Source organism: Ixodes scapularis, unplaced genomic scaffold (assembly GCF_016920785.2).
Source record: "Ixodes scapularis isolate PalLabHiFi unplaced genomic scaffold, ASM1692078v2 PGA_scaffold12__126_contigs__length_90152505, whole genome shotgun sequence".
In the NCBI taxonomy this organism is placed as follows: domain Eukaryota; kingdom Metazoa; phylum Arthropoda; class Arachnida; order Ixodida; family Ixodidae; genus Ixodes; species Ixodes scapularis.
In genome coordinates this window covers 81,160,444-81,183,530 of record NW_024609838.1, presented here as the reverse complement: position 1 = coordinate 81,183,530, position 23,087 = coordinate 81,160,444, and the positions used below count along the sequence as shown (strand labels likewise).

The 23,087-nt window shown below is 45.2% G+C and overlaps 1 protein-coding gene across 1 annotated transcript in view; it reads right to left on the bottom strand.

Moving 5' to 3' along the window:
- Nucleotides 1–23,087, bottom strand: part of LOC115325026 (male-specific histamine-binding salivary protein-like) — a 43,559-nt gene that overhangs the window by 6,573 nt on the left and 13,899 nt on the right. The window contains exon 4 of the mRNA XM_029985726.2: nt 10,158–10,238. Coding sequence (XP_029841586.2) covers nt 10,158–10,238 — 81 coding nt within the window. The remainder of the gene's footprint in view (nt 1–10,157; nt 10,239–23,087) is intronic.

Below are 23,087 nucleotides of genomic sequence, written 5' to 3'. Positions count from 1 at the left end.
AGAGTAGACTTGAACGTATTAAAAATATCTCCCACATCTTTTGATCCAGTGTCATCGGATGGTGCGCTGTTCAAACACTAAGTATGAACCAACTAGCCCACCGCAGTACCTTGGAACAGACTCGCAGCGCTGATTAACAACTCAGTTACATATTTCTTCTTCCTCATTACGACATCTTCTCCTCCTTCGCCGTTAATGAGAACATTTTTAAACACCAGAAACCAAATGGCCAATAAACATTAATAAATAAATAAATGACAACTAAAAAGAAATAAAACTGAAAGAATTAAAAGAAATATTTTTTAAGTTTAATTTTTTTAATTGTAATTTTTTTTGTAATAAATGTTTTTTTTTTAATTTATTTTGTTTTGTTTTTAATTTTCTTGGTTTTATTTATTTTTAGCTGTCATTTATTTATTTATTATTTACTTATTAATGTTTATTGGCTATTGGGTTTCTTGTGTTTAAAAATTTAAAATGTTCTCGTTAACGGCGAAGAAGATGATGACGATTTGAGGAAGAAGAAATATATCACTGAGTTGCTAGTCAGCGCTGCGAGTCTGTATATCCGCGCTGTTCCACCCGAATTGATGATGGCAGCAATGGAAGGCCGTGACAAAGGTCAGTCTGTTTTTAAATGTAGTACTTCTTCGAAATGGCAGAAAGCAATGAACGGCAATTTCGGCGGGAAAAATGCCGGCGCGTAAACGAGTGGTTCGAGCTTTTCAACTGTGCGAAAGTAGACTCGGTAGCAAGAGTATCTTCCTCGCACGAACATTAATTGTGATTTTTTTCTAGACCATCTTAGCTTTCTGCTGTGACTGTCATCACAAATCAATGTTTTAGGAGCAGTGAAATCAAATGTTGAGTGCGCAAACAAAGCTGACGTGGAGACCATCATCAAAGTATGGCTGCTCCACGCTGGAGAGAAACTGAAAAAGCTGCAGTCAAAAGCCGGAGGTGTTCGAAATGATGGTAAGTTTCTCACATTACCTGTTTTTTATTATTAATGCTTATGAAATTGAAATTTTTTTCTAGATCCCGCTGACAATTCGGACTAGTGCTGGCCAAGATGCGAAGCCAGACTGCACGTCTGGTGCAGACATTAAAAAAAGTCATGTATAACATTGCTCTCCAATAAAGTATTTCTTGAACAGTTACCTTTGTTTGCAATAATGAATGGCACGATCATGCTCATTGTTACAGGCTAAGAACATAGCGCAAGGAAATACGCAGAGGAGAAAGCCGACAGGATGCTGGAGGGGAGAAGTTTTTTCTTTCCTCTTCAGCATTTCGCCAGCTTTCTTCCTCCTTTCTCTTTCCCTATGTTCTTAGCCTCTCACTGACTAGTAATCTAGAGTTAGTGTGTAAATTTCACTTTGAATAGTGCTCAACAATGCATTTCTTTTCTGCAGACAGCTCTTGCAGGCATCTTTCGGTTCAAAATCCAGTTGGAGAAAACCTAGAAACAATAAAAATGAAAGCATCTTAACAGCTCAGAGAACAGCTGCACCTGCAGTGCATTCTCCTAAAAATGTACTAGAAAAATCCTTGGCTGCCCTCCTGAGGACGTTCTGAGGGTGTCCTGAAGCCGGACAATAGGACGTTTTTAGGATCTTTCCAGGATCATTTGAGGACATCCTCAGAACATCATAATGTCCTCAAAAGGGTGTCCTGAGGACATCCTGGGGATGTCCGAGTGTTGTCTGGGCTGTTGTGCTCAAGACCGCCGACGATGAAAAAGGCTGTCTTCTCTGGGGAAGGTTGCATGCCCGTAGTTTGCAGGCACTGGTCAATGGCATCTAGGGCCGTCTGAATGGTTTCGACCGTTTCTTTAGCGTCGAGCTTTGTGTTACGGGGGTCCACCCAAAGGGTGATGTCGTCCACATAAGTTGTGTGCTGAAGGTGTGGGACGGCGCGCAATGCTCTTGCTATTTTTCTCATGACCAAGTTGAAAAGGGTCGGCGAAAGGATGGCTCCTTGAGGTACTCCACGGAAATTCTGGAACATGCGGGGTTGCTGGGCGCCTGAGCTGATCTCAAAGGTACGATTCTTGAGGAAGCTTTTCACGAAATGCGGGTGCCTGCGCCACTCTTCGAGTGCCTCGATCACTGCCGAATGCTCGACGGTGTCAAAAGCTTTCCGGAGATCCACTGCCACCAGGAGTCCGGGTATCTTGTTGGTCTGGTGTATATTAAACATTTTAGTGAAAAACCCGAGACTGAGGTAAAATAGACGACGACAAAGAAGAGAAGGAGAACGTCTCAACACACAGCTAAACGTTTATTGAGGAAACCCTATTAAAAATTCCATCAAGATACGTAATTTGGGACACTGACTGCCAGTCAGCAGCCTTGGTGGAACGTGCCCTGATGGTCCATCAGATGACGTCTGACTGCCACTGCCAAGGGAATTTCATGAACAAGGGCAGCATTTATATGTGTCAAGCTATACGCAAGCATGCATGCTACGACAGACAGCCCCGGCTTCCACGGACGAACGCGAGCAGCAGATATATCTGAACTACGCTCGCGGATGCTTTTTGTCTGCACTCTTCATGAAACAATAATAATGAGGTGCGACACAGCGGCAAGGCCAATAGCCCATGCCAGATAGAAAGGTATAAACTTTCTAGCCCAAAACTCTCGGACCGAGTCAGAAGCATTTTAGTATTGTAGCGCGAGATTCCGACAATGAGCGCATCGCTCTAAAGAATGCTTCGGCTGCATATGCAGTTAAGCCTTCAGCATGTTATGCAAAGCTCTCGTACATCACTCGCCGTACTTCAGTTCTACTCACCTGCCATGTAGAGTACTTTCGCGTCGTAGAACGATCCTTTTGTTCGCGTGTCTCCGGCCCAGTAGACCTGGTACACCTTGTCGTCTTCAACTACACCGCTAAAGTTCCTTACATCGTCGGAACTCACAACAGGCTGGGTCTTGTCGAGTAGAAATTCTACTAGAACATAAGACATTGTAGAGCCCGGGCAGGATCGACAGGTTGGAGCAAGCGGGCAAACAAAACGAGTCGAGAGCGATCGTTCATGGAAGCTCGGCGAAGCCTCTATGGGCGAAGCGAAAGTGGCGTGTTCGGCGTTTTGGCGGGCTTCTGATCAAGGTTGTCGGTCGGTTGCGTGTCATATCTCTAACATCAGCGGTTTTATGGCCTCACGTACCGAAATCATTTTCTCGTGCATAGATTATTTTTCGTATTCATAGATTTGACGAAATAGTGGTATCCGAACGAATTTTACGTCCTTTGACAGTACCTCTGTCTGCGTGTCAAAGCTATTTGATGTACAGTCAGAGACAATCGAGGTACAATCAGAATCGCCACCAAGACATCTTGATGGCATTTCGCGGCAGCCGACTGCCACCAGGAAACCATCAGAAAGCAGACAAGCGGAGTCTGACTGAAGTTTGACTGTCGGTCAGAGTAACTTGTTGGCTAATCAGACATGCTTGACGTACAGTCAGGCACAGTCAGCGGTCCACTAGAAAACATTGACTGCCAAACAGGGTTACATCGATGGATTTTTCATTCGGGAAGCACCTTTCATATAGGGTTGAAAAAAGAAGGAAGGAAAGGGAACCCTTCTTCACATCCCCTCTCTCCACAAAAGGTACGACATCAACTCTCTCCGCCAAAGACACGACACCGGACCTCTAAGTGACTCTAACAATGGGGTCAAACCAACAAAAGAACTGACAGCACCAACAATGACACATAAAAAAAACGAAAAGAAAGCCGCTGGGAAACTAACAGATTGCACTGGACCTTTCACTGAGAAAGACTGCTATAAAACGACACACACACAAAAAAATAAAAAAAAGGTTTCCAATATCATTAGAGATTTAGAAATCGCTTCCATTCCGTATCTAAAGACAATGAAGGCTTGTTCACTGCATTCCCATGCTTCGTTATTGCGATTGACTCTTTCAACAGGCGCCTGTGGCCCTTTTTTTTCTTTTACAATTGTGGTTGTGGAGTTCCATAAAGGCACGCAATTCTTACACTCCTGAATATGCTTGGACACCTCGGAATACGGATCCTTATTTTTTACACAAAGTTTATGTTCACCTAGAACGCTTCGTTTGACCTATGTAGCATAAACCAGAATCAAAAGGGATCTCGTAGACTATACCTGAAAAACATGAAACACACTTTTCCCTGTGTCTTTTTAACAACCTTTCTGGGCGGTAGCGAACGAAGTTAACCGTTTCAAACTGCTACCTGTGCTCAACGCCATACGTAAACCAAACTTGTCACCGACTAATTTTAAATTGTGTGAGAATTTAAGAAAAAATGGTACGACTACAAATTTTTGTGCTCGGGAATTTTCCTAATTTGTTTGTCTTTTTCAACAATGTACGAAAGCTGCTTGGAAATGCATTCTTGAGGATACTTTGCAACATTTAGCCGGGAAAACACAACTTGAATTGACGTCATAATGGAGTGCCAACAAGGCTTTTGAACCGCGTTGTTAATCATATTTCGAACCAATCCTGCCTTCACACGCTTTGAATGGCAACTATCAAAGGGAAGTACTGGTTTAGCCTTTTCTTTGCCATACGACCAACATAAACCAGGGACCAATCTGAGCTGGAGGTCTAACTACTGAAGTACATTGTTGGCTGGCTTTTCTATAGAAAACTGCAACTCCGGTGTCTCCCTGAACACGGTATTCTCAATGGAACCAGCATGGGTTGAGTCACAGACACATACCAAAATGTCATATACGTATCTTCTAATAAGTACTGAGCTCGGATGATAATGTTTAATCATATCATGCAATTTTAGGTCTAAGCTTCGGAGGTATATTTCTGAGTGTGCCGGGGCGACAGCCGTACCTTAACGTTGAATGTATTTCCGCTCATCAAAGTTTACCACTGTCGACTTTAGATATAGTTGAAGTATCCTTAGAAAATCATTGATCCCTATACCAGACTGGGACTGAAACCGAACTAAATTCTCCTCTAGGAACAAGCGGACCCTAGAAAGCAAAATGGCTGGTTGGAGTGAATAATACAAATCCTTGATATCCAGGGAAAAAATCGTGCAAACTTTACCATGAAACGGTTGAATATCTGATATCAAATCCATGAAAGAAACCTAATGGTAATGGGCCTTTGAAATCAAGGCACGAAAGACCATTCTGGAGGAACGTGGAGACAGTTTTTTGCCACGTGCCACCTTCGTTGATAACTACTCTCAGAGGAAGGTCAACCTTGTGGTCTTTCAAAAAGAACTTAACGGCAAACGCATCTTTCAAGTTACCATTCAGTCTGGCAGCCAAGGACGTAAAGTCACTGTTCTTAAAAGTCCTTACTATTTTTTTCTTTTGTCGGCCGAGATCCCCATCAAAAGAACAAAATAACCCGGATTGTTAGAGGTCCGGTGTCGTGTCTTTGGTGGAGAGAGTTGATGTCGTACCTTTTGTGGAGAGAGGTGATGTGAAGAAGGGTTCCCTTTCCTTCCTTCTTTTTTCAACCCTATATAAAGGGTGCTTTCCTCAATTAAGGTTTAGCTGTGGGTTGAGACGTTCTCTTCTTTTTCGTCGTCTGCTTTACCTCAGTCTCGGGTTTTTCACTAAAATGTAAAGAAATATGTCGGCCAGACAGGCAGACGTTTAAATGTACGGCTAAGAGAACACTACCAGAAAGTGAACGGGGTTCGGGATGGCCATCTTTCGTGTCACTGTCATGACTGCAGATGCAAACTATATTTGCTTCTTCCACTGTTCTCGCTAGGCACGAGGATAAGACTGTTAGAGATAATAGACCTCTTTCGGAATTCAGTCTTACCACATAGATCACTATCATCATCTGAAAAATGGCCTATGTGCTATACTAATGGCGGCCTTTTGTTTACTGATGAAGGAAGATGTTGAGGATATTCTTAAGCAGATGATTAGAGGCCTATACATTCTAGTCGTTAGCGCGACGTGAGGCGGGAATTGGATGTAAGAGCAGCGTAAGCTTTCATTTCTAACTCGGACCCAGTCAATCTGTTAGTAGCACCCACTCGGCTTCAAAGCGCCTTGATGGACAGAATTTTATCAAGGCTTGTGGGCTGGCGCTTTGTCCTGACTGGTGTTATCTTTTTCGCCATCTACAGTGAAAGAGATTGAAAAAGAACTGTACAGTGAACCGCGCATTCTTGTTTACTGTGGAACTCCGAAAGTGACGGTGCCCCGTAAAATGGTGCAGACCACAGGTTCATTGCCGCCATTAGTACGGTAAAAGTTAAACTGCCGTTTGAGTCACCAGATGGCACTGAATTCCGGAAAGTGACTATTAAAGGGGCGGTGCAACGATTTTCGGACTTCGGTCAAAGATTTCTGAAAGTTGCCCCCTGACACTTCTGAAGTAAAGAACAGAAAACCGATTTCGCCTGCGTGTCCTAGTTGTTGCGTAAAAAAAGATAAAGATTGGCATTTCGGGCACCCCTCAACTCACTCCCAGTCTTCAGGGTCACACCTGGTCCCCCTCCTAGTGACGTCATTCGGAGTGCCGTGTAGCTTCCCGTGTGCTATCTCGGAGGACGCTTCCCCTCCCTCTCTCTGCGTACATTAGCGGGCGCTATGCTGCAGCTTAGAGCCGAGCGAGGTCACGTAAACTTTCCGCCGTAGTTCCTTCGGCTGCCACTTGGGGCTGCAGGTGGGGGAAAAAGCTCGACTTTTACTTTGCGATTATGCAGCGGAATCGCGACATTTTAAATGAAGGAAGTGTTTTCTCTATCCTCTGGGACACGATAAACAACGTGAAAATGACGAGATGCAAATTCTTTTAATCATAAAATCGTTGCACCGCCCCTTTAAGGCGGACGCCATCAATAGTTCCGTCACGTGTTGTATAGCGTGGCTTCAATTGACTTGGCAGACATTTGCGGTCCGTGGCGGGGCCAAGGATTGGTTGAGATGTGGTGCGGTTTCGTTGTGTGTATCTACGCCAAGGCTCTTGGATTAAATGAGTTGAAAGTTAGCTCTATGTCGTGTCAGTTCTTTTTCCGTCCTTTTGTTAAAACACAATCATGGTTTCTCACCTACAATACCAACTCGCCCAACAATCAACACTGATTACGCTTGTCTCATGGAAGGAGGGAGTAGGTTTCTTGTATGAACGTCCGCATAAACCTTGGCCAGTATAGGAGCCCACTCGGCAGACAACTGTTTATAGAAACTCGCTCCGATGCCGTCTACCCCAGGTGACTTCTTAGGCACCAATTTTTTTATAGTTTTACATACCTTTGCCTCGGTAATACTTTCATTATTAATATCGTCTACCTCTTCTAGAACGTTGCGTATTACCTCTAAAGACTTGTCCATTAGAGCCTGATCGCAACCGTTAGGTTGATTGAACATTCTGCTATAAAATGAAACTAATTCCCCCTCAATTTCCTAGGCTTTAAAAAAAATACTCTTCCCTGATTGCAGTTCAATGATATGGTTCCGCCTCGTTCATTCACTCTCACGCGTTAAAAAAAGAAAAAAAAAAAAGATTCGTTAAGTCTTTTGCCCTACCTAGCGTGGGTAGACGAGACCAGACCATTGCTCCGCGGTAATCTGTTTCTATGCGCTCAAACAGACGGGATTTATACTCTTCAATATCTGACGCAAAATGTCCAGGAGCTGTACTTTCCTCTCTCACTAACATGTGCAGTAACATGCACTCAGCCGTTGCTTTTCGGCGCGTCGCTTTAACCCTTTCGATTGACAAAATGATATTGTGGACATTTTAATTTCTTCCTTTAGTAACTCCCAGTTGACCGCGTGTTCCTCTTTACTCTCCGTCATGTTCGTGATGAGGTATTTTATCACATTTTGCAGATGCCCGTCCTAGAACGCCTTCTCGTTTAATTTACAGGTTTGCCACGGGCGCTTCTGATTTGTTTTATGTTTCGCTTTTCTTGGTCGCAACCATCGCGTGGTCCGAAAAGGCTACAGGGCTAATGCGATAGCCGGTAGTTATTGCTGCAAAGCAACTCGACAGATAAATCCGGTCAAGCTGTGCATGACACTCTCCCTGCCCGTGCGTCTATACGAAGATAGGGGAGTCCACGAAGTCGGCTGCGTCCTGGCAGTCAAAATCTCTTAGCAGGATTTCAAGCTCCGTCGTACTGGAGCCTGCTGGAGGCCTCGTGAGGAATCCTTAGCCTTTAGCACACAGTTAAAATCGCCCCCTAAAATGGCTGGTCATAAATAAAAATGACTGGAGATAAATAAAGAAGGCTTTCCTTTCCGTGGGCTGATTCGGCACGTGCACCGACAAGGCTCGAAAGATGTCGTTCTGTTATAGCACGTCTATGGTACAAACGAGGCCGCTTTGGTAAGTCTCCCAGTCTGGAAGAACTGCTATGCCTTTGTGCTTGCGAATGATGACTGCCGTGCTGGCACTGTATGATATGGCGCAAGAGGGACGAAATTCATAAAGGTTTTAAAAAGAGCTTGACGGTTGCTCGACATGTCCGGAAGTGAGCTTCGTTTCCTGCAGCAGAGCTACGTCAATTCGCTAGCTCAAAAGCATGTTTAGAAATCATTGCTTCCTCTTCCGAACAATCAAGCTCACACCGTTAAATGTACGAGCATTAAGGCGCGTCATGCACTCGTTGAATGGTTTTAAGTTTACCGCCGCCCGTCATGACATTCACAACAAATATACAAAAAAAAAAAAAAACGAAGTAAACGGAAAAACTGTAAGGGACATCTACTGAGAGTCCTTTGGCTGGCGAGGTTCTGGAATACGGGGCTTTGAGTGAAACCGGTGCCTCCACTGGCTGGAGGCCTTCAACTTGAAGCGTTGGTCGGTTAACCCTTGATTTTCCTCATACGCGCTTGCATCATCGACGCCTTCTGGACGTTCCCCAAACACGTTGAGCATGTCCGGCAGTGTTGTATCCATCGGCTCGACGTCGCTGGCTTCGTCATCTCCGGTCGTTTGTCGCTTTCTGCTGGGGAGTAGTGCCCTCCAGAAGCACGTTGCCTTCAACACTGTTGGTGTTCAGTTTTCTCTTGTTTGTCGTAGCTTGGAATGACGCAGCGAAAGATGCGGCGGTGTTTGCAGAGCCTGCTGGATTCAAGACGAGCAGCGGCGGGTTGTTGATGACGCTGACCGGAGCGTTGCCTCCTGCCGCGACCTCGGCCTCTTCCTTCTCCATCAAGTGCTCGGTCAGCTCGTCGTCAGCCCCATTATCTGTTACCGTGGCGTATGTCTCGATACAGTCTTTTTTTTCGTGTCCGAAGCACCGGCAAAGTACGCATCGCGACACCTTGCACTGTCGTTGAACGTGTCCCGTACTTCGGCAGTGCTGGCACTTGGGGCGGCTCCCTGTGGCGATCACGAGGGCAGTACCATGCACAAGGCATTGTGATGCGGGATCTTCTCTTGAATGACATCCTCCGTGAGCGTCAGCCGCAACCGTCCTCGTGCCAGGCTTCTCGGGTGACCCTTCGACCCTCCCGTAGAGCTTGAGAGCCCTCCGGATGCCAGACACCGCCAAAAAGGTCGCAGGGCACCCAATGCAGTTTCAACCGCACCTTGGCCTTGTTGGGGTTGAGCCCGAGACAGCGTGTTTCCTTGACCAAAGGCTCTGTTGCTTCCAGAATCTTCTGCTTGGCCACCAGCGAGTGGAAGGTGGCCAACCACACATGGTTCATTTGAAATTAACCGCAGGCTTTAAGGTGTTTTATAAGTCCAGCATTCTCAAACCCTGATTTAAAGTCGCCAATTTTGTATAGCCGGCCAGAAATGTTAAAAGAACAAAACAACAGCAAAAAAAACAAACAAAAAAACGATGGTGTAAAGAACAGTATTTGTCGGCAGGGGAGGCAGAAGGCCATGGTAACCCTGCGGTACTTCAGCAGTAGCAAAAACACATGACTGTAACCATTCGGCCACGCACGCGTTCACTCGGCGACGCACGTGGCATTAATACGAACAGAAAACAAACGAAAGAAACACCATTTTGAATGAGAGTTAGCATGCTTCGCTGAAGGTACGAATGTAAAGAAGCTCGGTTACTTAGCGAAGGAAAAAAGAACGAACTTCAATGGTCTGGGTGGGCTCTACATAACCGTCTTTGACATGGACTATATCTTTATGTAAGAAGCAAATATCAGCTCTGATATAGTTAACGGTATAACACAAAGGAAGACTCACGTTCAGTTTCAGGATTGTACAATATATAGCACTTGTTTTTTTCTTCGTACAAAACATGGTTTTCCGATCTGCTTCCATATCCTGTTAGGAGAAGGAGGTTCGTCAAAGAGATAATCCTAAAGTCGAGTTCCTCAATTTACCCGTCCCTTAAGAAAAGCAATACGCTGAAAGTATACCAATTTTGTACCTTTATAAAAAAAAAAAAACACAGGTGTATTTATATTGTACTGGAACTGGGAAGTATACTTCTGATGAACTTTTAGTATACCCCGTAATTTAGGTTTGCGGTTTGTTCGTTGACCTTCTCTTGCAACAAAGGTGTAACAAGGACGAAAATAATCCCTGGCGAAGGTGAACAAAGGAGGCAAGGGACAAACACAAATCTCCAAGCACAGCTAGGTGACGGGTATGCAGTGTTGTGCCCGTTAGCGAAAAAAAAGTAACGGAATAGCGTTACTCGTTAGTTTGGTAAAAAGTAACGCGTTATCGAGTTACGTTACTTTTTTACAAAGGTAACGATATACCGTTCCCGTTACTTTTCAAAAATAACGAACGTTACTTTTACGTTACTTTTTTGTTCGAGTACATATGTTTGGCAGAGATGTATGATAAGCCTCCTTAACAAGCTTGGATAAGAATAAAAATTTACAGAGTGGTTTCATAGTGTTTTGACGCGCGAAGCAGCTTAATTTTCGGCATGCAGATTAGGCATTGAAACTGTAAATTACCTGATTCTGTCTCGTTTAGTTGATACATATCATTCAGACCTGCTGTCCATGGCGACGGGCTTTCGTTATTCATACCCATCTCGCGCGCAGAATGAGTCGGAGATGTTAGTCAATCGGCTTTTATAAACTACAGCGTGCGAACGAGGACTGCTGGAACACAACCAGCCAACCAACACCCCTCATCTATACGCCGGTTTTCGTAACAGTCCGGTTCATACTATTACCAGAGACTGATTTACTTCACTATCTGGAAAAGGACACCGGTTACCAGCGCACTGGCTATAACCACTTGCTGCCTCTTACCAGCAGTAGCTCTTAGTTTTTCTGTGAAAAAAAAAAAAAAGGTTTCGTGTTTGTAAGTTTTCTTTCCAGGTTTAAAACTTTTTTTTTATTTTTTTATCATGACCTTAGGGAATTAAAGACTATTCAAGCGACAGATTCTTCTGTGTACAAAAGTGGGTCAGAAACCTTCAGGCAGCGAGGGGGTGAGCGAGGACAAAAATATTCCACAAAGGGTGTTTCTTTGTTTTTGTTTAAACTAGAGAAATGAGCAAATCGGGGGGGGGGGGGGGGGGGGGGGGGCTTCGCCACTAGTCGTCCACTGTTGTAAACGCATATCTCTCCACCCCCCCCCTCCCCCCCTCGCCCCGCTGTCCACTTTTGCTGCACAAAGCAGGGAGGAAGAGGAGGGAGGGGAGGAGGCTGTAACGCAGTCGTTCGTTCAAACCTTGTAAAAAATGACACTATGAAAAAAACAAAAAAAAAAAAGGAGGATGAACGGAATTAGCTGGTAGCCGAAGGTTTTTTTCGACTTCGAGAAGTGAGTTTCTTTTTAACTTTACTGTGACGGATGCTGGTTCCGTCCAGCGATCGGCTGGTGCAGGATTTTGAGATAAGCTCGTGCGGGATTTCACCAGTCTTGGGTAAGTTACTTTTAAAAAGTAATTCGTTACAGTTACAGTTACTTTCAGAAAAAAGTAGCGAAGTTACCGTTACAGTTACCGCAACAAAAGAGTAACTCGTTACAGTTACAGTTACTTTTAAAAAGTAACGACGTTACTTTTCAGTTACTTTTCTATAACACAAAAAATGAGAAGAAAACTAGAAAACGCCCCTCACGACGTTTTATTGCATAAAATTAAAAAGTACGATTTTTACTTCATATTGTAACTTAGCTGCAGTTGCGTCTCGAAGTTAGTGTTTGAAAGTTACCATGCCAGAGTAGTGGCGCAAATCAAAATACGAGACATGCGCAGTGCCCTACACGTGTATTGTTGTTTCACGGTTGGTTCACCCGATTAAAAGCGTTCGCACAGAAAAAAAAAACAACCACAACATAGATAGTGCTTTAAGAAACTAAGATGTAAGTGTTCAGTCACAAAGAACAAGCGCGTGCTTAAAGATAACTAGATTTTTTCTTTCATAAAATATACACGTGGCTATATTCGGGTCGTGACTCGCGAGAAAAAACGTATTCACAACTTTGTGCAAGGCCAGCTTGACACTCGAAATGTCGGAATAGACGATTTGAAAAGCGCAAGGAATTTATAAATTGCACTCGTTCAGTGATATATTATTCGTAAAACACTGGAAAGTAACGACAAAAGTAACGTTGTTACTTTCATCGTTACCTCAGAAAAAGGTAATAGAACTACAGTTACAAGTTACATTTTTAAAAAGTAACTCGTTACAGTTACAAGTTACCAAAAAAGTAACTAAGTTACAGTAACGCGTTACTAGTAACGCGTTACTACCCAAGACTGGATTTCACCAGTTCTGGTCAAAAGTAACGAGTAACGAGTAACGAAATTTGGCAGCCGATACCGTAAAAAGGTAACGGAAATACTTTACTCGTCAGTCATTCAGAATACTAACGAATACGTTACTGCGTTAGCGAAAAATGTAACGCGTTACCAGTAAAGTCGTTACTAGTAACGCGTTACCTCCAACATGCTGGTATGCGACCGAAAAAATCCGCCTGGTCCTGGTATCGAACCAGGGACCTCTCCATTTCCAGTGGAGCGCTTTACCAACTGAGTTCACGAGGAGTTAGACGTCAGTAAAGCAAACTGGTTTTATCAGCTGCCACCAGTCTAACACAAACAAGGGTGAATGGCTTGCATTTTAAATTTATGATTATAATGGAATTATATGCTAACGCGGAACGAGCTGGAAAAGCATGACGAAAATAATCCCTGGAGAAGGGGAACGAGGGAGACAATTAGGACAAACACAAATTTCCAAACACAGCTAGCTGACTGGTACGCGACCGAAAAAATCCGCCTGGTCCTGGTATCGAACCAGGGACCTCTCCAATTCCACTGGAGCGCTCTACCAGCTGAGTTCACCAGGAGTTAGACGTCAGTAGAGCAAACTGGTTTTATCAGCTGCCACCAGTCTAACACAAACAAGGGTGAATGGCTTGCATTTTAAATTTATGATTATAATGGAATTATATGCTAACGCGGAACGAGCTGGAAAAGCATGACGAAAATAATCCCTGGAGAAGGGGAACGAGGGAGACAATTAGGACAAACACAAATTTCCAAACACAGCTAGCTGACTGGTACGCGACCGAAAAAATCCGCCTGGTCCTGGTATCGAACCAGGGACCTCTCCAATTCCACTGGAGCGCTCTACCAGCTGAGTTCACCAGGAGTTAGACGTCAGTAGAGCAAACTGGTTTTATCAGCTGCCACCAGTCTAACACAAACAAGGGTGAATGGCTTGCATTTTAAATTTATGATTATAATGGAATTATATGCTAACGCGGAACGAGCTGGAAAAGCATGACGAAAATAATCCCTGGAGAAGGGGAACGAGGGAGACAATTAGGACAAACACAAATTTCCAAACACAGCTAGCTGACTGCTACGCGACCGAAAAAATCCGCCTGGTCCTGGTATCGAACCAGGGACCTCTCCAATTCCACTGGAGCGCTCTACCAGCTGAGTTCACCAGGAGTTAGACGTCAGTAGAGCAAACTGGTTTTATCAGCTGCCACCAGTCTAACACAAACAAGGGTGAATGGCTTGCATTTTAAATTTATGATTATAATGGAATTATATGCTAACGCGGAACGAGCTGGAAAAGCATGACGAAAATAATCCCTGGAGAAGGGGAACGAGGGAGACAATTAGGACAAACACAAATTTCCAAACCCAGCTAGCTGACTGGTACGCGACCGAAAAAATCCGCCTGGTCCTGGTATCGAACCAGGGACCTCTCCAATTCCACTGGAGCGCTCTACCAGCTGAGTTCACCAGGAGTTAGACGTCAGTAGAGCAAACTGGTTTTATCAGCTGCCACCAGTCTAACACAAACAAGGGTGAATGGCTTGCATTTTAAATTTATGATTATAATGGAATTATATGCTAACGCGGAACGAGCTGGAAAAGCATGACGAAAATAATCCCTGGAGAAGGGGAACGAGGGAGACAATTAGGACAAACACAAATTTCCAAACACAGCTAGCTGACTGGTACGCGACCGAAAAAATCCGCCTGGTCCTGGTATCGAACCAGGGACCTCTCCAATTCCACTGGAGCGCTCTACCAGCTGAGTTCACCAGGAGTTAGACGTCAGTAGAGCAAACTGGTTTTATCAGCTGCCACCAGTCTAACACAAAGAAGGTGAACGGCTTGCATTTTAAATTTATGATTATAATGGAATTATATGCTAACGCGAAACGAGCTGGAAAAGCATGACGAAAATAATCCCTGGAGAAGGGGAACGAGGGAGACAATTAGGACAAACACAAATTTCCAAACACAGCTAGCTGACTGGTACGCGACCGAAAAAATCCGCCTGGTCCTGGTATCGAACCAGGGACCTCTCCAATTCCACTGGAGCGCTCTACCAGCTGAGTTCACCAGGAGTTAGACGTCAGTAGAGCAAACTGGTTTTATCAGCTGCCACCAGTCTAACACAAACAAGGGTGAATGGCTTGCATTTTAAATTTATGATTATAATGGAATTATATGCTAACGCGGAACGGGCTGGAAAAGCATGACGAAAATAATCCCTGGAGAAGGGGAACGAGGGAGACAATTTGGGCAAACACAAATTTCCAAACACAGCTAGCTGACTGGTACGCGACCGAAAAAATCCGCCTGGTCCTGGTATCGAACCAGGGACCTCTCCAATTCCACTGGAGCGCTCTACCAGCTGAGTTCACCAGGAGTTAGACGTCAGTAGAGCAAACTGGTTTTATCAGCTGCCACCAGTCTAACACAAACAAAGGTGAATGGCTTGCATTTTAAATTTATGATTATAATGGAATTATATGCTAACGCGGAACGAGCTGGAAAAGCATGACGAAAATAATCCCTGGAGAAGGGGAACGAGGGAGACAATTAGGACAAACACAAATTTCCAAACACAGCTAGCTGACTGGTACGCGACCGAAAAAATCCGCCTGGTCCTGGTATCGAACCAGGGACCTCTCCAATTCCACTGGAGCGCTCTACCAGCTGAGTTCACCAGGAGTTAGACGTCAGTAGAGCAAACTGGTTTTATCAGCTGCCACCAGTCTAACACAAACAAGGGTGAATGGCTTGCATTTTAAATTTATGATTATAATGGAATTATATGCTAACGCGGAACGAGCTGGAAAAGCATGACGAAAATAATCCCTGGAGAAGGGGAACGAGGGAGACAATTAGGACAAACACAAATTTCCAAACACAGCTAGCTGACTGGTACGCGACCGAAAAAATCCGCCTGGTCCTGGTATCGAACCAGGGACCTCTCCAATTCCACTGGAGCGCTCTACCAGCTGAGTTCACCAGGAGTTAGACGTCAGTAGAGCAAACTGGTTTTATCAGCTGCCACCAGTCTAACACAAAGAAGGTGAACGGCTTGCATTTTAAATTTATGATTATAATGGAATTATATGCTAACGCGGAACGAGCTGGAAAAGCATGACGAAAATAATCCCTGGAGAAGGGGAACGAGGGAGACAATTAGGACAAACACAAATTTCCAAACACAGCTAGCTGACTGGTACGCGACCGAAAAAATCCGCCTGGTCCTGGTATCGAACCAGGGACCTCTCCAATTCCACTGGAGCGCTCTACCAGCTGAGTTCACCAGGAGTTAGACGTCAGTAGAGCAAACTGGTTTTATCAGCTGCCACCAGTCTAACACAAACAAGGGTGAATGGCTTGCATTTTAAATTTATGATTATAATGGAATTATATGCTAACGCGGAACGAGCTGGAAAAGCATGACGAAAATAATCCCTGGAGAAGGGGAACGAGGGAGACAATTAGGACAAACACAAATTTCCAAACACAGCTAGCTGACTGGTACGCGACCGAAAAAATCCGCCTGGTCCTGGTATCGAACCAGGGACCTCTCCAATTCCACTGGAGCGCTCTACCAGCTGAGTTCACCAGGAGTTAGACGTCAGTAGAGCAAACTGGTTTTATCAGCTGCCACCAGTCTAACACAAACAAGGGTGAATGGCTTGCATTTTAAATTTATGATTATAATGGAATTATATGCTAACGCGGAACGAGCTGGAAAAGCATGACGAAAATAATCCCTGGAGAAGGGGAACGAGGGAGACAATTAGGACAAACACAAATTTCCAAACACAGCTAGCTGACTGGTACGCGACCGAAAAAATCCGCCTGGTCCTGGTATCGAACCAGGGACCTCTCCAATTCCACTGGAGCGCTCTACCAGCTGAGTTCACCAGGAGTTAGACGTCAGTAGAGCAAACTGGTTTTATCAGCTGCCACCAGTCTAACACAAACAAGGGTGAATGGCTTGCATTTTAAATTTATGATTATAATGGAATTATATGCTAACGCGGAACGAGCTGGAAAAGCATGACGAAAATAATCCCTGGAGAAGGGGAACGAGGGAGACAATTAGGACAAACACAAATTTCCAAACACAGCTAGCTGACTGGTACGCGACCGAAAAAATCCGCCTGGTTCTGGTATCGAACCAGGGACCTCTCCAATTCCACTGGAGCGCTCTACCAGCTGAGTTCACCAGGAGTTAGACGTCAGTAGAGCAAACTGGTTTTATCAGCTGCCACCAGTCTAACACAAACAAGGGTGAATGGCTTGCATTTTAAATTTATGATTATAATGGAATTATATGCTAACGCGGAACGAGCTGGAAAAGCATGACGAAAATAATCCCTGGAGAAGGGGAACGAGGGAGACAATTAGGACAAACACAAATTTCCAAACACAGCTAGCTGACTGGTACGCGACCGAAAAAATCCGCCTGGTCCTGGTATCGAACCAGGGACCTCTCCTATTCCACTGGAGCGCTCTACCGGCTGAGTTCACCAGGAGTTAGACGTCAGTAGAGCAAACTGGTTTTATAAGCTGCCACCAGTCTAACACAAACAAGGGTGAATGGCTTGCATTTTAAATTTATGATTATAATGGAATTATATGCTAACGCGGAACGAGCTGGAAAAGCATGACGAAAATAATCCCTGGAGAAGGGGAACGAGGGAGACAATTAGGACAAACACAAATTTCCAAACACAGCTAGCTGACTGGTACGCGACCGAAAAAATCCGCCTGGTCCTGGTATCGAACCAGGGACCTCTCCAATTCCACTGGAGCGCTCTACCAGCTGAGTTCACCAGGAGTTAGACGTCAGTAGAGCAAACTGGTTTTATCAGCTGCCACCAGTCTAACACAAACAAGGGTGAATGGCTTGCATTTTAAATTTATGATTATAATGGAATTATATGCTAACGCGGAACGAGCTGGAAAAGCATGACGAAAATAATCCCTGGAGAAGGGGAACGAGGGAGACAATTAGGACAAACACAAATTTCCAAACACAGCTAGCTGACTGGTACGCGACCGAAAAAATCCGCCTGGTCCTGGTATCGAACCAGGGACCTCTCCATTTCCACTGGAGCGCTCTACCAGCTGAGTTCACCAGCATTTTTTTTATTTATCGCCACATTTGAATATAAACGAGACAGGCACTTTCGGTACTATACAATGTAGAGTTGCCTGCTAGTGTTGCATGTTAGCAGCGGTTGCATGTTAGCAGCATTAAGGAGTTTAAAAAAAAGTTCCCGCCTGGGGGAAAAGGTTAAAATTCTGAAAGCATTGCTAAGTTCTCAAACGCCGGCAACCATTTCGTTCCGGAATATACTTCCTGGTACACTGGGGCGAGGATGACAACATGCTCAATAAAGTAAAGTCGGACAGATCGCACATCCAAATCAGCATGGCGTAAGGCCATCCTGCTCTTCCAGATAGAGTGCTAGCCAAGTATACTCTGTTTCATACTTAGCGTGCAACGCTGTCAAAGCTACTGGCGCGAGCGTGGGGCTTGATCTCGCTGACCATTTGCACGCATTCTCGCGCAAACAAAACCAGAGATGAAGCCACGCACTCGCGCCAGTAGCTTTGACAGTGTTGCACGCTAAGTATGAAACAGAGTATAGTAGTACAAGATCATACGAAAAAGACTTATCCAGCACTGGAAGAAACCTAACACCTCGTGCCGTGAGTGGCAGATGTTTTTTGAGCGTGCGCTGGAGCACGTTCCAAAAGAGGATGGCATCCCAACAGTCAAGTAACACGTGTTCCACTGTCTCCGGGCTCTTACACAGGTCGCAATCTTCGCCCCACGGTACAACCAAACCCCTTCTCGCCAAATATCTTTAAACCGGAAGGGTAGCGGTATGTAACTTAAAAAAAAAACAAAAAAAACAACGTTTTATTGAACCACGGATTACCATCCTTTTCAGGCGGGCAAGCACATCACGGTCCGTGTTGTCAGGGTACAAAGCTCGATTCAGAAGCACTGGAAATAGAGTGTCGAAAAGGTCTCGCGATAGTTGTTTTCAGGATATCGAGCTCAAGTACTCCATGAAAAACAACCGCATCTCCACGTGGTGAATGATGTTGATTGGGGCGAAGCTCTGGTGGTGCTTGTCTGCGTAGACGCTGAGCCGCAGCATGCCGAGCCTTTCGTTCGTTTTCATCCATGTCACGCTGCGGTCAAATGTTCAAATGCGTATATAACCACGTTTCATACCACACATTCTGTTTCTGACATGGATGAAAACGAACGAAAGGCTCGGCATGCTGCGGCTCACCGTCTACGCAGACAAGCACCAATAGAGCATCGCCCCAATAAACATCAATCACCACGTGGAGTTGCGGTTTTTTTTTTTGCCCTACACGAGAACAGAAGCATGTGCTCACGTGCTCGTGAGCACGTGAGCGCGTGAGCTCACGAGCAGGAGCACGTGCACCCGACGGCGGACGGACATACGGACTTGGCTAGCTCCTAAGGAGCTTCGCCCCTAAAAAGGCGCTCTGAAAAATCGTTAAGCGCATACAACCTCTTTGACGAAACCGTTTACGCTTCCACAATAGCTATCACACGACGAAACAATGAACTCTGGTAATGCGCAACATAATTGTACTTGGATCACTGTTCGCAGAAAAGGGTTCGCCTGGTCCCGCAAGAACAGAAACCTTGAAACCAGCTGCCATATAAATAGGTGAGACAAACGTAGTCCTCCTGACCTCACACGACGGAAAAGGTTGTCTCGCCTTCACCTTTCCCACTTTGAATCCCAAATAAAAACAGCAAATACTCTGTGCATACGCTGCAAATGAATACGCGAGCAATGTAACGCTTGTAACATAGGTACCGAATTTTGGATACAAAGAATAAATTGCAAACGGTATCCCGCGCAAAAACAGAAAGATCTTTTCCATTCCACTTAGTTGCTTTAACACTCATCTTCTCCGCTTCGTAATGACACAAATCAATGCTGTTTTGATAGTGTTTCAGTGGCACCCCCAAGTATACGCCCCGCACCGTAGACCACTGGACGGTTTCGAACACGGGCAGAGCAACGTCCCAGTGCCCGTGTCAGATCCCCGCGCTATTTGCCCAATTTAGAGCACATGCGGTTTGATTACAGTATTTTTTCGTGCGCTGGACAGCTTCTGAAACACCCTCACTGTCATTACAAAATATGACTACATCACCCGCGTACGCGAGAAGCTTTACTTCAGACGCGTTTAAAGAAAAACCACGCACAGCACGACTGTTGATGACACTAAGGCAGAAGGGTTCAAGAAAGGTAGCGAACAATAGAGGCGGGAGCGGACATCCCTGACGAACCGATGCTAACAGGGAATACGTCTGGTCACGCTTTTATTTATTATAAGGCTAGTCGTACAGTCGCTATACGCAATATTTATCCCTTCTAAAATAATATTGCCGACGCCGACATGATTTGAAATACAGAAAAGTATTACATATGACACCCGATCAAATGCCATCTCGAGGTCTATTTGCAGAAGCGCTACTCTGCGTGTGTCTTGATCACAAAGCACTAATACACTTCGCGCTACATGAACGTTCCTCAATATTGTACGTCCCTTGATGGCACACGTCTGGTGTTCTCCCACCATGCTCGTGATTAGCTCTAGCAATCTCTTTGCAAGAAGCTTTATTAGAATTTTATAATTCACTTTGGCTAACGTAATCGGCCGATAGTTGGCCACATTTCGCAACTTGCACGGGTCTTAATTTTTTGGAATAAGCACTGTATGAGTAAAAACAAAGGAAGGGGTAAAAGCCCGGCGTTCGTAACATCCTCGGTACACACGTAGCAAAATCCCGGCGATATCGTTCTTGAACTTTTTAAAAAAGGCAGTGCTTAATCCATCGGGGCCCGGTCACTTTCCGGTTGGCATCTCGTCAATGGCTTCTATTTCGGTGAAGCTTATCGACTCCTCTAAACGTTCTCTAACGTCACTGCTTATCTGTGGTATTGCTGACCAGAAGTTCTTTGCGAATCCATCTTCGTTTGGCACCCTCTGATTCAGCAAATTTTCAATATAATCCACAAAAGCGTGCTCAATCAGCCCTGGGTCGCTGGTCGTGATGCCTTGATAATCGACTTCGATCATTTCGTTGACACGCCCGTATTTCCTTTCCGCAGCTAATGCACGTCCACTTTGTCGGCGTCTAACCCGCAACAGATCTTTCGGACCGCGACCGAACAACTGCACCCCTATAGCGTTCAGTCTCTATAACCTGCAGTTTACCTTTTATGTTATTTATGTCCTGGATGAACAACCCTGGTGTTTTACACTTTTCTAAAACCAAGCTTTAGCGTGCAGAACGATTTTATTGCTCCTCAATATTTCTGTATAAAACCTTATATAACAGAAGTTGCCACCTCTGAGGTTCCGATACGTGCACCTGCCGCTGCGGCATGTCCTCGGCAGACGGGGATCGACCACCTGCGCAACCACAGACTGCACCAGAGACCAACCCAATTCTGCCTCCGCCGGCGCCTGGTTTACCCTCGCCAACTCCACCGCCTAAAGGCGACTGCACGAAAGTCACCACATCTTCATCTTTAACTTCAGAAATTAACATGGACGCAGAGTATTTGACCCCTGGGCAACGCCTTCATGACATCAGCGACAGAGGCAGCATGGGACGACTGACGATGAGGGCTTTATACTGCAGCTGTCCAAGAAAGCCAAGAAACGTCGTCATGGGGCCCAGTCAACGTCATCGAGCAGGAGTACCATCATTTTCATGGAGAATAAGTCTCCAGCGTTTACTGTTATTTACATGCCCATAAATCAAACAAAGATAATAACAAAACTAAACGAACTGAAACTTACCGAGCTGCTGCTCGAATAACACGCACCAGCGTCAGTAATTCAAATCCGCCCGAACAACCGTCTCAACTTACTATCTGTTGACACTCGAAACATTGCTGCATCCTCCTCGCTTGTGAAGGTATCGTCACAACTAGGAATTTCGGTTAGAGCATTCGCTACGGTCACACGCTCGAGCAACAGAAGTTATCAAGGGAATAGACGCAACTATCAAGATCGACTCAAAAGACACCATAGCTCAGCTTAGATCGAGTGACAACACGCCGGTGATATCTGCTCGTCGGCTCGGTACGTCCGCATCTGTCGCAATAACATTCGCCTCTCCAAGACTTCCAGACTACATATTCCCAGGGCTTGACCACCAAAAAGTGGAACTTTTCGTGGAAAAGCCAATACCGTGCCACAGATGTTCTCGCTTCGGACATATGGCATCTACATGCCAACATGCACCAACATGTTCACGATGCTCTGGGCCACACCGCGAACACAATGCCACGCCAATAAGACACCAACACGATGTTGTAACTCTTTTAAAAACCGCGAGGTCTCATCTCACCAGTACAATATATGGAAAGATGAGCTTGAAATACGTCGCATACTTCAAGTCAACAATCTCGACTACAGAGCAGCTCGCAGCTCGGTCACAAATGCCACCAACTTTCCGGCCCTAGAACAATCTATCTCTGAAGAGAACCTGACAGCCTTTCGCCTCACCAGTACTGGAAATTCAAGCACCACACAAAAGGTAACTCCACTAAAATAATGGACAGCAAAACACCTCAACGAGAACACCAACGGGACGAAGCACTTCCACAAAACCAGACTTGTGTCAAAACACCGGCCCAGAACAAAATCCTAGAACAACATTTCTCACAAAGACAAGAACGCTCGGGACCATCCTACAGCCAGATGACAACAAAGAGGTGCAATGAACGACATCCCATCCGTGTGGACGAACCATCTGACCGTTCGCAAACAAGCTCTAGAGTCTGGTCAGCAATCATCCTTGCGGCAGAGAAGCACACACGCGATTTCCTTGCCCAGTTTTCGTCTCCAGTTGCTCGACTTGCGCAACAGGCATTTGAATTTCTTTTCCTCTTTTAGTAGCTCTATTCAAGTGATTCATGGTACAAAACGCGTCCACCTCTTCAACACGGGAGGCGGGTGAGCCGGCCCGTTCACAACCCTCATCTATACTTTCACCGTTGTCTTCTCCTTCACAACACACAGCTCCCGTCATGCGCGTTTGAACTTTGCATACATCACACGCCCAAACGATTCAGCGCCCCGATGCATTCCGCACAGCCGGGTTCGCACCGGAACTCATATGCATAAAACATCTTGAACACGCCCTCGAGCTGCTAACGGCTAGAGAGATAGCCTAGTTAATCAGGTCGCGATCATTTGTACCATACAAACCTAAATGCACTACATGAAACACGAATGCTCACGCACCGACGTAGTAGTTCAACAATTAGTAACCAATTTGTAAATGAAGGCTCAGGCGCAAGCACCCACACTTATTAACATCAAGAAACCTTCAT